The following is a 13,515-nucleotide window of genomic DNA, read 5'->3' as shown; positions in this document are numbered from 1 at the left end:
AAAAGGAGCCAATGCTGACATTTACAGGTTGAGATGTAACCGTTGCAGGAGGTTAGCTTTAGGCAAGATAGGTGGCCATGCTGTTGGCATTTAAAAAAAAAAAAAATATATATATATATATATAAATATAATTTTTTTTAACATGCTTTTGTTGCTGCAGAAGATCTGCTTACCCAGCAGTAACTTATAAGCCTTCCAGTCTTCTAATCTCAAATGTAAACCGAACAGAGAAAGGCTAAAGTAAAGTGCTGAGACCTGACTTGGACTACTTCACTGCATCATTTGTGAGATATGACATGCATCTACAGAAGTCAGTGAGAGATTTTTTTAAAGCTCATTTATTGCTTGTTAGGCATATGTAAATGTTTGGCTGTCCATAGCTTGACTGCAGCAGTTCAACTTTTTTTGACGATGTGCAAAGGGAAAAAAAATAGCTTGAAAAAGAATAGAATGAATCCTTCCCTGATACCTCCAGTCTTTGCTCTTACAAATCTACATACATCAACAAAATCTTCAGCATACGACACTTCAGGGAGTGCTGGATGCAGGTATCTTGTATTAGCTCCTACATGCCTGGAGTGTCCCAGGGATTAAAGCTTTAAATAATGAGGTTGCCACTCCATTTCTCTCAGTATAGCTTTTCCTTAAGGTGAGTTGGGCAAAACAGTCTGATCTTAGCACATCTTTAATGTTTGCAAAGTAGGATTAGCCATAGGAATAAAGTAGCTCTGTCATTCAAGTAGAACACGAAATCACTAAAACAAAGGCTATACTGATTTTTGCTATTTTCTTAATGGAGTTAATGCATTTAGTGCATTTAAAGTGAAACTCCAGTTTTTTTTTTTTTTGGGGGGGGGGGGGGGATAAAATGTCCCGCAGGCAAAATCTATACATTGCAAGGACTTGAGCAAGCTATTGCAGATTCCAATTACTACATTAATATCTTCAGAAGAGAAACAATATAATGCCGGCACTTTTCAAAGCTGACTGCTAATTGGCAATGCCTACTGTCAGTTTAGTCACATGATTAGTCTGTTTGTAGCAGCTGTAGATTTTAACACAAATTGGTGAAATGCCAGGGTAGAATGTAGTATAAATATTTCTTGTGAACAATGGTAAATTGTTTTTGTCCTGCAGAGAATTCCTTTGTATTTTCTCGAAAAAAAAAAAAAAGTACTAGTCACCAGTGTTGCCTGTGGTCTTCCTGCAGCTGGTTGTTCCCAACTAGTTGTACCAACTTGCCATATCTTGTTTTGTACTGTGTCTCTGTATATAGGCGGCCATCTTGGGGAGTTTGCATTAGAGGTGCACCAAATGGATATTTTGGTGCAGAACCCGAAACTGAAAATGACCGGTTTTTAAAAAACGATGTATTTTTTATATATAATTGTATTGAACTTTTTGATTTTATATCATGAATTTTAATGAATATGAATTTATTTCCAGCCATTATTGGCACCTTTAGCACAAGAAAAGCTCAAGAAAAATGTATACCTTTAAATTCTATGTATGTGTTCACACTGGTCTGTTGCACTTCTGATTTGATGTTAAAAATCCAGCTTGCTCCATTTTTGGTCAGTTAAAAAAAAACACACCAAAAAAGCACCTCACTGTTGAAATGCATTGAAAACACAGCAAGAATGCATCAATAAACGCACCCGTTTTAAGTTTTTGATGTGGTTTTTGAGACACATCACCTATGAAAAACACACCATAAGCACAGTAAAATTATGGTAAATTTGAGTTCCTTTTCAGCGCCATTATCGACACATAGGTTGAAAAAAGACACAAGTCCATCTAATTCAACCAATAAAAAAAAAAAATATAGCATACAATCCCATATACACAATTCTCTATCCATAGTTGATCCAGAGGAGGGTGAAAACCCCCAGCAAAGCATTATCCATTTTGCTACAGCAGGGGTAAACCATTCCTTCCTGATCCCCCGAGAGGCAATGGGATATTCCCTGGATCAACTTTGCCTAAAAAAAATGTTAGTATCCTGTTATTATATGTACAGTGGTGATCGAAAGTTTGAGCACCCCAGGTAAAAAAATGTATTAATGTGCATAAAGAAGCCAAGGAAAGATGGAAAAATCTAAAAAAAAGCATCAAATTACAGATTAGACATTCTTATAATATGTCAATAAAAGTTAGATTTTATTTCCATCATTGACACTTTCAAAATTACAGAAAACAAAAAAATGGTGTCTGCAAAAGTTTGGGCACCCTGCAGAATTTATAGCATGCACTGCCCCTTTGCAAGGCTGAGACCTGCCAGTGTCATGGATTGTTCTCAATCATCGTCTGGGAAGACCAGGTGATGTCAATCTCAAAGGTTTTAAATGCCCAGACTCCTCTGACCTTGCCCCAACAATCAGCACCATGGGATCTTCTAAGCAGTTGTCTAGAAAACTGAAACTGAAAATAGTTGACGCTCACAAAGCTGGAGTAGGCTTTTAAAAGATAGCAAAGCGTTTTCAGATGTCAATATCCTCTCCTCTGTTCGGAATGTAATTAAGAAATGGCAGTCATCAGGAACAGTTAAGTTAAAGCAAGATCTGGAAGACCAAGAAAAATATCAGACAGAACAGCTCGCAGGATTGTGAGAAAAACAATTCAAAACCCACGTTTGACTGCACGATCCCTCCAGAAAAATCTGGCAGACACTGGAGTTGTGGTACACTATTCCACTATAAAGAGATACTTGTACAAATATGGTCTTCATGGAAGAGTCACCAGAAGAAAAACTCTTCTACGTCCTCACCACAAAAATCAGCGTTTGAACTTTGCAAATGAACATATAGACAAGCCTGATGCATTTTGGAAACAAGTTCTGTGGACCGATGAGGTTAAAATTGAACTTTTTGGCCGGAATGAGCAAAGGTACGTTTGGAGAAGAAGGGGCACAGAATTTAATGAAAAGAACCTCTGTCCAACTGTTAAGCATTGGGGTGGATCAATTATGCTTTGGGTTTGTATTGCTGACAGTAGCACAGGGAACATCTCATGCGTAGAAGGAAAAATGGATTCAATATAATTTCAGCAAATTTTGGATGGTAACTTGATGCCATCTGTGAAAAAGCTGAAGTTAAAGAGAGGATGGCTTCTACAAATGGATAATGATCCTAAACACACCTCAAAATCCACGGTGGATTACATCAAGAGGCATAAACTGAAGGTTTTGCCATGGTCTTCACTATCTCCTAACCTCAACATAATTGAAAATCTATGGATAGACCTTAAAAGAGCAGTGCATGACAGACAGCCCAGAAATCTCAAAGAACTGGAAGACTTTTGTAAGGAAGAATGGGTAAAGATACCTCAAACAAGAATTGAAAGACTCTTGGCTGGCTACAAAAAGCGTTTACAAGCTGTGATACTTGCCAAAGGGGACAGTACAAGATATTAGATCAGTTCCTCTACTCTTTTTTCATAGTTTGGTTGCCCTTTTCTGCACTTTCTCCAGTTCCCCGATTTATCCTTTTTGTGAACGGTTGCCCAAAACTGAACTGCATATTCCAGATGAGGCTTTACTAATTTGTGTAGGGGCAAAATTTTATCTGCCTCTCTCTGGAGTCCATACCTCAATACATAAAATTACTTTGCTCCCTTTGAAAACCGCAGCTTGGCATTGCATGATATTAAGCTTATGATCTACCAAAAACCCTAGATCCTTCTCCAGTATGGATTCCCCTAGTTGTATTCCCCCTAGTATGTATGATGTATGCATATTCTTTGCCCCCAAGTGCATAATTTTTACATTTATCAACAATAAGCCTCATTTGTCGCATAGTTGCCTAATTAAACAGTGCATTGAGGCTGGCATGTAAGTTGGAGACATCCTGTAAGGATGACACTGAAAACACTGAAATGGTACTTTTAATCCCAGACCCTATATAATTTATTACGATATTAAAAGGTAAGGGTCCCAACACTAAACCTTGGGGTACACCACTGATAACCTTAGACCATTCAGAGTAAGAATCCTTAACCACTACTCTCTGAATTCTGTCTTCTAGCCAGTTTTATATCCTTTTACAAACCAATTTTTCCAAGCATGTAGACTTTAGCCATGTGTGGGGAACTGTGTCAAACGCTTTTGCAAAATCCAAGTATACCACGTCCACAGCCACCCCTCTGTCCAAGGTTTTACCTTTTACCTTTTTCTCGTATCGGCAAAATGACAATAACACCATTTTTAGCCGCCAAAATTTTGGTGCATCTCTAGTTTTCATCCTTAAGTCAAAGCCTCCAGCAAGGATAACAGTGAGCAGTACAGTGGTGACCTCACCAAGGCTCACTCCAAATCTCCAGAGACTAGCAGTCAGGCAGCAATGCCCTAGGTCGTATTTATACATATATTCAGCTATGAAGCTATAGGCACTAGAGTGCCCATATGCCCTCACATGCCAGGAAGCTTACTGCTATTTTTTCAGATGGGAAAAGGTACAGGATTCTGTTTAGGAAAAATTAACATTTCTATAACGGCTTCACTTTTTGATTTCAGTTGCACTTTAAATATTCTCCCTGCTGAATATTGCTGCTTCTTAAAGCTGCTATGATAGCTGCATAAACATGAGAGCATAACTTTAGAGCACAAGCATGTTTAACAATTTGTAGGGGAATATACCAGGCATCTTACGATCACCCTTGTATATGAGATCTTGGGGCTCTCTGACACCAACAGCTTTGTGGCAGAGATTTGTACAGCTACACATCTATTTTCAGCAGCAATTTGTAGCAAGCTACAAAGTTGCTGGTCTATTCAGTTATCAATTGCTAGTGGGAAATGTTTATGAGCAGCCTTATGAAATAAGATGTGTAACTATGATTCTACAGCCTGCTCCAAATGCTGCAAAAGGTCAGTGACCAAGCTACAGATTGCTACAGTTGCTGCATCTCGCACCCTTCACTGCTGCAAATCTGTTTTGCAAACCATATAACTATGTAGGTAGATTTTTTTTTAACTGCTACAGATAACTTATTTTTCGTTATTTTTGTTCGTATGTTTGTACGCCCATCATTTCATTTACAAGTTATGAAATGCCAACCGCTGCCGCAGTACCAGAACAACACTGGAAAAGTCTAGACCCATGCATATCTTATTCCTGAAAGTGGAAGACTGTTACCTGATTAAATGAACTCCTAAAGCATATGATCTATAATTAACTTCCTCATTATATTTCAGAATCAGCGTGCTGGCATCTATTTGCATAACTCAGGCATTTATGATGTGGAAGTTCATTAATTTCCAGCTGAGACGGTGGAGAGAGCACTTATCCCCACAGCCTTCCCAGAGGAAGAGAACTGTTCCTTCTAAGGGCAAGAAAGGAAAAGGTGGGTTTTTACATTTCTTATTAGGCTGAACTCCAGGCAAACAGCTAAAAACACAAATTCATATATGTAAACTTTTACCTGTCAAAGGATTTCGGATTCTATTCAGACAGTTTTGTTAAGCAGACTCCATTGTCTACCAACACTTGCTATGGCACCACTCTGCAGACTAAAGCCCAACACTGCAGTTAAAGCCCAGCACTGCAGTTAAAGCCCAGCTCCCAGCATTTGTTTTTAACCCTTTCACGCCAACCGCCTCCCAGCCCTTTAAGAGTTCTAAAAGCTGGGAGGTGGAGGCGGGCATTCATGTCATGTGACTGCTGTGATTGACTGTCACAGTGGTCACATGATCGGAAAGCTCCTGATCACGAGTATGCATCGAGAGCTTACTGATCCCTGCCAGCTACCATGCTGGAAGCGCACTCAGCACGGCAAGTGGTTTACAAAAGGTCGCATATATGTGGCGGCTCTGCGTTAAGGCCCATCCGCCGAGAGGCTGCATATATGTGTACGGCTGGCGTGAAGAGGTTAAAATGGCCTTATGGCATTGTACAAAAATAAAAGAAAAACCACTTAGGCTGCAATACTTTCCTTCAAACCTTAGCAGTCCCCAGCATCACTTCCTTTTTGCCCCAAGATATCCTCCGTATTCTACTTTGAGTGCAAGCTGTCATGGCCCAGCCTCCACCGCACCCTTCATAGTTACACAGTTACATAGTCAGGTTGAAAAAAGACACACGTCCATCTGGCTCAACCAATTAAAAAACAAAAAGCAGTAAAGAAAACCCAACCATACAATCCCATATACACAATCCTGTACCCACATTTGAACCAGAGGAAGGCGAAAAAAAACCCCCAGCAAAGCATGATCCAATTTTCCCACAGCAGGGGAAAAAAATTCCTTCCTGATCCCCCGAGAGGCAAGCGGATATTCCCTGAAACAACTTTACCTACAAAAATTAGTACCCATTTATACTATGTACACCTAGAAAATAATCCAGGCCTTTTTTAAAGCAATCTAGTGAGCTGGACAGAACCACCACTGGAGGGAGTCTATTCCACATTTTCCCAGCTCTAATGTGAAGAAAACTTTCCATATTTGGAGACTAAATCTGTTTTTCTCTAGACATAAAGAGTGCCCCCTTGTCCTCTGTGTTGACCTTAGGCTTAATGTACACAGGACGTTTTCAAAAGTCCTTTGAACGCTGGAATTTAACAGCTATGTAAAGGACGTTTAAAACGTCCGTTGTGTCGCGTTTGCAGGCCGCGTTTAGCAGCGTTTAGCGGGCGTTTGCGCTCAGATCCATTTTTAGAGGTCAAAAAATCCTTCCCCTTTAAACAGTAAAAACGCAAGCGCTAAACGCAGGTGACCGCGTTCAGTCGCGTTTGGCATTTGAAACGCCAGTAAACAGACGTTCTGAACATCCTGAACGCAAATAATTGCTTTCCAAAAATCACTGTAAACGACTCGGTGTGCATGGACAGATAAGATCACATAGAGGAGGGTTCAGGGGCTTCTGAAAAAAACGCCCAACTGCTCCTAAACATCCGTTTACAAGTAGCAGTGTACATGAGGCCTCAAAGTGAATAACTTAACACCAAAGTCACTATATGGACCCCTTATGTATTTATACATGTTGCTCATATTCCCCCTTAATCTCCTCTATAAGAGAATAAAGCTAATCTTTTCTCATAGCTAAGCTCCTCCATGCCTCTTATTAGTTTGGTTGCCCTTCTCTGCACTTTCTCCAGTTCCCCGATATCCTTTTTGAGAACTGGTGTCCAAAACTGAACTGAATATTCCAGATGAGGCCTTACTAATAATTTGTACAGGGGCAAAATTATATCTATCTCTCTGGAGTCCATGCCTCTGTTAATACAAGAAAGGACTTTGCTTGCTTTAGAAACCGCAGCTTGGCATTGCATGCTTTTAAGCTTAGGATCTACCAGAACACCCAGATCCTTCTCCGCTATGGATTCTCCCAGTTCTACTCCCCCTAGTATGTATGATGCATGCATATTCTTAGCCCCCAAGTGCCTAATTGTACATTTATCAACATTAAACCTCATTTGCCACATAGTTGCTCAATGAAACAGTGCATTGAGATCAGCTTGTAAGTTGGAGACATCCTGTAAGGAAGTTATTCCACTGCAAACTGTCATCTGCAAAGACTGAAATGGTACTTTTAATCCCAGACCCTATATAATTTATAAAAATATTAAAAAGTAAGGGTCACAACACTGAACCTTGGGGTACACCACTGATAACCTTAGACCATTCAGAGTAAGAATCATTAACCACTTAAATAAAATTTTCTATCCATTTACAAACTGATCTTTCCAAGCCTGTAGACTTTACCTTACACCAGGGCTCAACAAAGCCCGGGCGCCAGGTCGCATTGGCGACTAGAATTAGCGACCTGGCGCCTGGGGTGTCCTGCAGGAGGTGTCCTGTCCCTTTTGCGCCCCCCCCCCCACCTCCTCCCCCAGTGCACAGACTACCGCGCCGTCCGAAAATTGAGGCCCCAGCTTTTCGCCCATTTTCTGTGAGATGAGAGAGGCTTCCAACGGGGAACTGGCGCCCTCTTGTGGTGGCCGTGAGTTTCACAAGCAGTCACTAATGCCTTTTTCCACTGCCTGTTCTCAATGCCTGGCCATCTCCTTCCCAAGAGGAGATGAGATGGAAGTTTTTGCAGGCTTCATCTCCCTGTCCACTTACCTTTGCTTAAAGGTAAGTGGACAGAGCGTGGTTATTATTATTTTTTTTTTTTTTAATTATTTAAAAAATATTTTTTTTAATTATTGAAATATATATATATATATATATATATATATATATATATTATATTTTTTTTTTTTTTTTTATCATCTCCCTGCCATGTTACACAGCCGAAGACCCCTTTCACACAGGCTGTCTGATCAGGTCTGCCTGTCAGTTTCTCAGGCAGACCTGATCGGACCCTTCAGTCTCCTCTGTGGAGCGGTAATCTGCTGCCATCTGATCCTGTCCGCCAAAAACAGACGGATAGTGGTTCTATTTTCTATCCACCCCGTGGATCGGATCAGATGGCATCGGATGGAAACACAGACGGTCTGTTTCCATTCGATTGCCCTATAGAGGAGAGCGGGGTTCTAGTTGTATTTATGTGTAAATTTTGTATTTTTTTTTTTTTTAATAGTTTGGTTGTTGGTTTAAAAAAAAAAAAAAATGTCTCCTAACTTTAACTTGCTCCTAGATTTTAGGCAAATTTGTCAAGCCCTGCCTTACACATCAGCCATGTGTGAGGAACTGTGTCAAATGCTTTTGCAAAATCCAGGTATACTACATCCACCCCTCTGTCCAACGTTTTACTTAGCTCCTCATAAAAAGAAATCGGATTTGTTTGGCAACTTCTGTCTTTTTATGAATCCATGCTGTCTGTTGCTTAAAATATTTTCTTCTAGCAAGAACTCATCTATGTGGTCTTTTATTAAACTCTCTCCAATATCTTCCAGACTATAGAAGTTAAACTAACAGGTCTATAGTTACTTGGCGAAGACTTTGATCCCTATTAAATATAGGCACCACATTGGCCCTACGCCAATCCATTTGTACTATTCCAGTCCTTAACGAATCCCTAAAAATTAGAAGCAAAGGTTTTGAATATACAGCGCTCAATGCTTTAGGATGCTTGGGTGGATGCCATCTGGTCCAGTCATTTTTTCCACCTTTATTCTGTCTAAATATTTCAGGATCATATCACTTTTGATAGCCATTGTTGATCATTTGGGGCGGTTTTTTTTAATATTCTCCTCATTATGGTCATGAGCTCCCTTATGCTCCTTTGTATACACAGAGCTGAAGAAAGTATTTAATAAATTTGCCTTCTCTTTGTCCCCAGTCAACCATTCCAGATTATTTTGTAAAGGGCCTACATGCTCAGACCTAACATTTTTACTATTATTAGATTTGAATACTTTTATGGGGGTTTGTCCTACTATCTTTTTGCAATCTGTCCATTTTGAATTTTTGCGTCCTTGATTTCCTTTTTACATATTCTGTTATATTCTTTATAACAATTAAACAATGATAGTGTTCCTTCATTTTTATATTATTTAAAATCTCTTTTCTTATTATTGCTTTTTTAACTTTGGTCATGAGCCACACAGGTTTTATTTTTAGCCTTTTAAACTTTTTGCCCATGGGAATATACTTTGCAGTAAGTTTGCATACAGTCTTTTTGAAAGACTCCCATTTCTGTTCTGTGTTCATCAATGCCAATATTCACTCTCAGTGTAAGTCCTGGAGTGCAGCCCTCATCCTTGGAAAATGTGCTCTCTTATAGTTAAGGGTTTTTATATTTCCTGTATGCGTTTTGTTTACAGCTAACGGTATATTAAATCATATTATGGTCACTGCTACCCAGATATCCTTTTATATGAATATTATTAATAAGCTCTGCATGGTTTGAGATTACCAGGTCCAACAGAGCATCATTTCTAGTCGGGGCCTCAATAAACCGTACTATAAAATTTTCTTATAATAGGTTTATATATTTTTGCCCTTTAACTGTTCCAGCAGTGTCAAAAAAAATTGCAGGGGGAGGTAATATGGAAATTGATTGGGGGCACCCAGAGTCAGGCTTTAGGTATTATAGCTTGGTACAGCTTATTGGTGGACAATGAAGGAACAGCAGCTTGCTGATGTCATCCCTAGGGCTTGACTTCCTGTTGAGGTTACACATGTTGATGCTAAGTTAAACACATGATTTTTTAATAAATACACAACTGGATTAATTTACTTCTTACTATCCACCTGAAGATCCGCTTTATTTAAATCGATTACCTCAGTTGGGCTTTTTCTCTTTTGCAAGTTTGCATCACATACACAGAATGGAATGCTTGATAAATAACACCACTTTTGTTGAGAAAAAAAAACATTCCTTTCTGGGTGATCTTTGTGCATTGCAGAGATTATGTATAACTGTGTTGCAGATTCTTACTTTTTGTTATTCTGAAATAATAGCTGTTTGCCTGTATCCATTTGCAGAGTGAATCTGTAGGAGAGTGGTTTTATAATTCTCAGCTGCTGCACCTGCAGGCCTCTAATGAGGAAAGTAGCAAAGTTTGCATCCCTTTAGTCATGATTTCCCTTTGAGAGTATCCCACCAAAGATTACATTTTTGTTGCAGGGCATGCTCAAAATCTGGCATGTATCTTAGTACAGACTTCTGAGAAAATAATTAGGCCAATCACCCAAGCAGGAAATTACATTTTTGGGGGCCGTTCTGTACACTATCTGTGTATAGAACGCCTCCAGGTGGCCATATTGGATTGCATTTCACAGAAAACTACAGCGCCACAGATTGAAAGGTAATTGTTAATAACCTTCAATTACAATATAACTTGTGCCGCCATTGTATACCCTATTTTTTTTTTTTTTGCTAATTTTTTTTCCGCCCAAGAAAGTGGAGTTACCCTGAAATATGAACATGTTCGTGCCATGAAAAAACTTAATAGCAGTAAATTGCAAGCACAGAGCAAGTCAGGCACACGTGCCTTCAGATGGCCTCTCCAGCCCCACTGAATGCCTACAATTGAAGATGCTTTCATACAGTAATGGGCGGATGGCCTTACTGGCTAGTAGGAACACATAGGAGGGGGTGGCCTGTTAGCTCTGCTTGATTCTGGGGAGGAAGGCAGTTGTTATCCTCTGTCTGAAATGTTTTTTTTAAAGTTACAAAGCAAATATGTCTTAACAACTTTATAGTTGCCAAAAGCCATTTAATACAAAAATCTTTACTTTTTTTTTTCTTCTTTTTTTCTTTTTACACACGTGCATATAAATCATTTTAATGCAAATAATATATTGTCGTAGATTGTGTGTCTTACCAATTTTATATAAAACTACTGTATATAAGCAATAACGTCATGAACTCTGTAACCCCTTGGCGGTGGTACGCATATATGTGGCCTCTTGGCGGGTGGGCCTTGACGCCGAGCGACAACATATATGCTGCCCTGTGTTTACAACTTACCACTCCCAGCACGATTGCCGGTAAGGATCGGTAAGCTCCTGTTGCATTCTTGCGATTGGGAGTTTTCCAATCATGTGACAGCCAATCACAGCAGCCACATGACCCGAATGCCCATTTCTGCCTCCCGGCTTTTAGAACTCCTAAAGGGCCAAGAGACTGTCGGTGGGAAGGGGTTAATTGTCATTAATGGTACAAAAAATCTATGTATTTCAACTTGTTTTCTCCTCTTTCCAGAAAATGGCGTTAATGGAACAGTAACCTCTAATGGAGCAGATTCTCCCCGCAGCCGAAAAGAGAAACACTCCTAAAAAGAAAACAAAAAAAACAGTCATTTTGCAGTTGATGTACTCTGCTCCCAAAGAGAAGTTGCCTTGTGCTGTACAGAGCCCCACAGCACTAGAATTCTTACTGTTACAATAAATAATGCAGCGTGTTTCTAAACAACCATATGCCATGACCTGCAACACATACACGGGAGAGGTGGCCTCTTCAGGAGCTGGAACGATCAAGGAACATACCCTATCCATTCACTAGTGACATTATTCTTTGAGGCACCTCAAGCCACAGTCATGTTATGGCCTCTGGTGAATTGATGGGGTGTGCATTGGTTCAGCACACAGATTGGCTGCCTCTTGCGTAATTGGTGACAGGTATACTTTCTGACTGTACAGGGTGTCTTTCCTTTTTCCTTTTTCTTTTTTCTTTTTTAATATTTTCATTTTTAGCATTTCTTTGATGCTAGACTTGTCACAATCAAAATTCAGTGCTAAATAGCACAAAATAATATTTGGCCTTTTAGGGGATTTCCAGTTTAAGTGGAAACCCTCTATCTGCTTAGGGGTCCCCTCAGTGTAGTAAAACAGAGATTTTACCCCCATCTGCAGCTCCTACATTGTCAGGAATTGTAATTGTATGGTTATCGGCAGCACCACCACTGGTAAAATCTATTATAGTTTGGTCATGGAATACAGTAGAATTTCTATGTACCATTGCCTCTCATAGCCAAATATCATTCCACCCACACTAGAATGAGAGCAAGATCTTAGAGTCCTATTATTGTATATATTAGAGGTTTGCGAGCGATGGCGACCCTACACAGGGGAGTGTCTATAATCAGATTGGACATTTGAAATTAACACAAAAAAAAAAACTCTCAAAAAGAAAAAGATTGGCTTATCTCTCCCAATGGAGGGGGCTGCCACAAGTAATTTAGGGGTGTGCCCTACTTGATTTAGTCAGGGAGGGGCAGTTCCCCATTTATCCAATGCATCATATTATATCAACAAAGTCAAAGCCGAATGTATCAAGATATACAATCAAGGAATAATAATGGGGAAAAAAAGTACAAAAACTGGAGTCATTTTTTAACATTTTTGCAAAACTGCAAGAGAGTATTGGTAAAAATGTCCTTTTCCTGTTGTACAGTTCCAGCATCCTACTCTTTTGATATGCCAACTGAAATGTTTAAAAGATGTAAATGCTGTGATACATGTATTTTCACTTCAGTTTTTTTATAAGCCAATGTTTTTTTCTTATTTGATTAAAAACAATAAAACAAAAAATGTAATTGTGCTTATGTGCAATGGCTGTATTTGATGGAGCAGGAGGACTTAAATTGCCCACACAATTTTCTTCTGTTTCAACCAATTTATATGGAGCTCGGAATCCTGAGTGTTTGTAGAACTTAGAGGTTTTGACCAAGAGCACGAAGATAGGACTGAAATTATCTCCATCCAACCTTGCAAAAAATGTGATCGCTTTCTAAGAAACTCCCGTTTTGTTTTTTCTGGTTTTGATATTTTTTTTCAATACCTTGTATTGGTTGTCAATTTATATCCCAGTTCTATCTGTTGAATTCAGGTGTTCGATCAAACTCATAGGTAGTATATTGCTTGGTTTCAGGCAAGCACTCTGTCATACAGTATATTCAACTCATGAGTGATTGTAAGTGCCAGGAAGTTGCCACATGTATGGCTAGCTTTTTTAAGGGGGGGGGGGGGCATGCATCAAAGGAAGAGACACATACATGTATCTCTACAATGTTGGTGTTGTGTGGCGATTGTTGTGTTGTTTACCGACCCCTTTCTTTCCTGTCATTCATAACTGAAGCATAGTAAAGTCTGTTTACTTTGCTTCAGTTTGTGAATGAACAGGAGCAACA

At 39.4% G+C, this 13,515-nt stretch overlaps 1 protein-coding gene across 1 annotated transcript in view; it reads left to right on the top strand.

Annotated features, from left to right (window-relative positions):
• TRAM1 (translocation associated membrane protein 1) overlaps nt 1–12,926 on the top strand; it is a 68,854-nt gene extending 55,928 nt beyond the window's left edge. The window contains exons 10-11 of the mRNA XM_082259670.1: nt 5,192–5,340; nt 11,589–12,926. Coding sequence (XP_082115796.1) covers nt 5,192–5,340; nt 11,589–11,662 — 223 coding nt within the window. The 3' untranslated portion in view covers nt 11,663–12,926. The remainder of the gene's footprint in view (nt 1–5,191; nt 5,341–11,588) is intronic.
• Nucleotides 12,927–13,515: the final 589 nt, after the last annotated feature.

This window comes from Pelophylax lessonae (assembly GCF_965119305.1).
Source record: "Pelophylax lessonae genome assembly, chromosome: 5".
NCBI classification, from domain to species: domain Eukaryota; kingdom Metazoa; phylum Chordata; class Amphibia; order Anura; family Ranidae; genus Pelophylax; species Pelophylax lessonae.
This window is presented reverse-complemented; position numbering and strand designations above follow the sequence as displayed.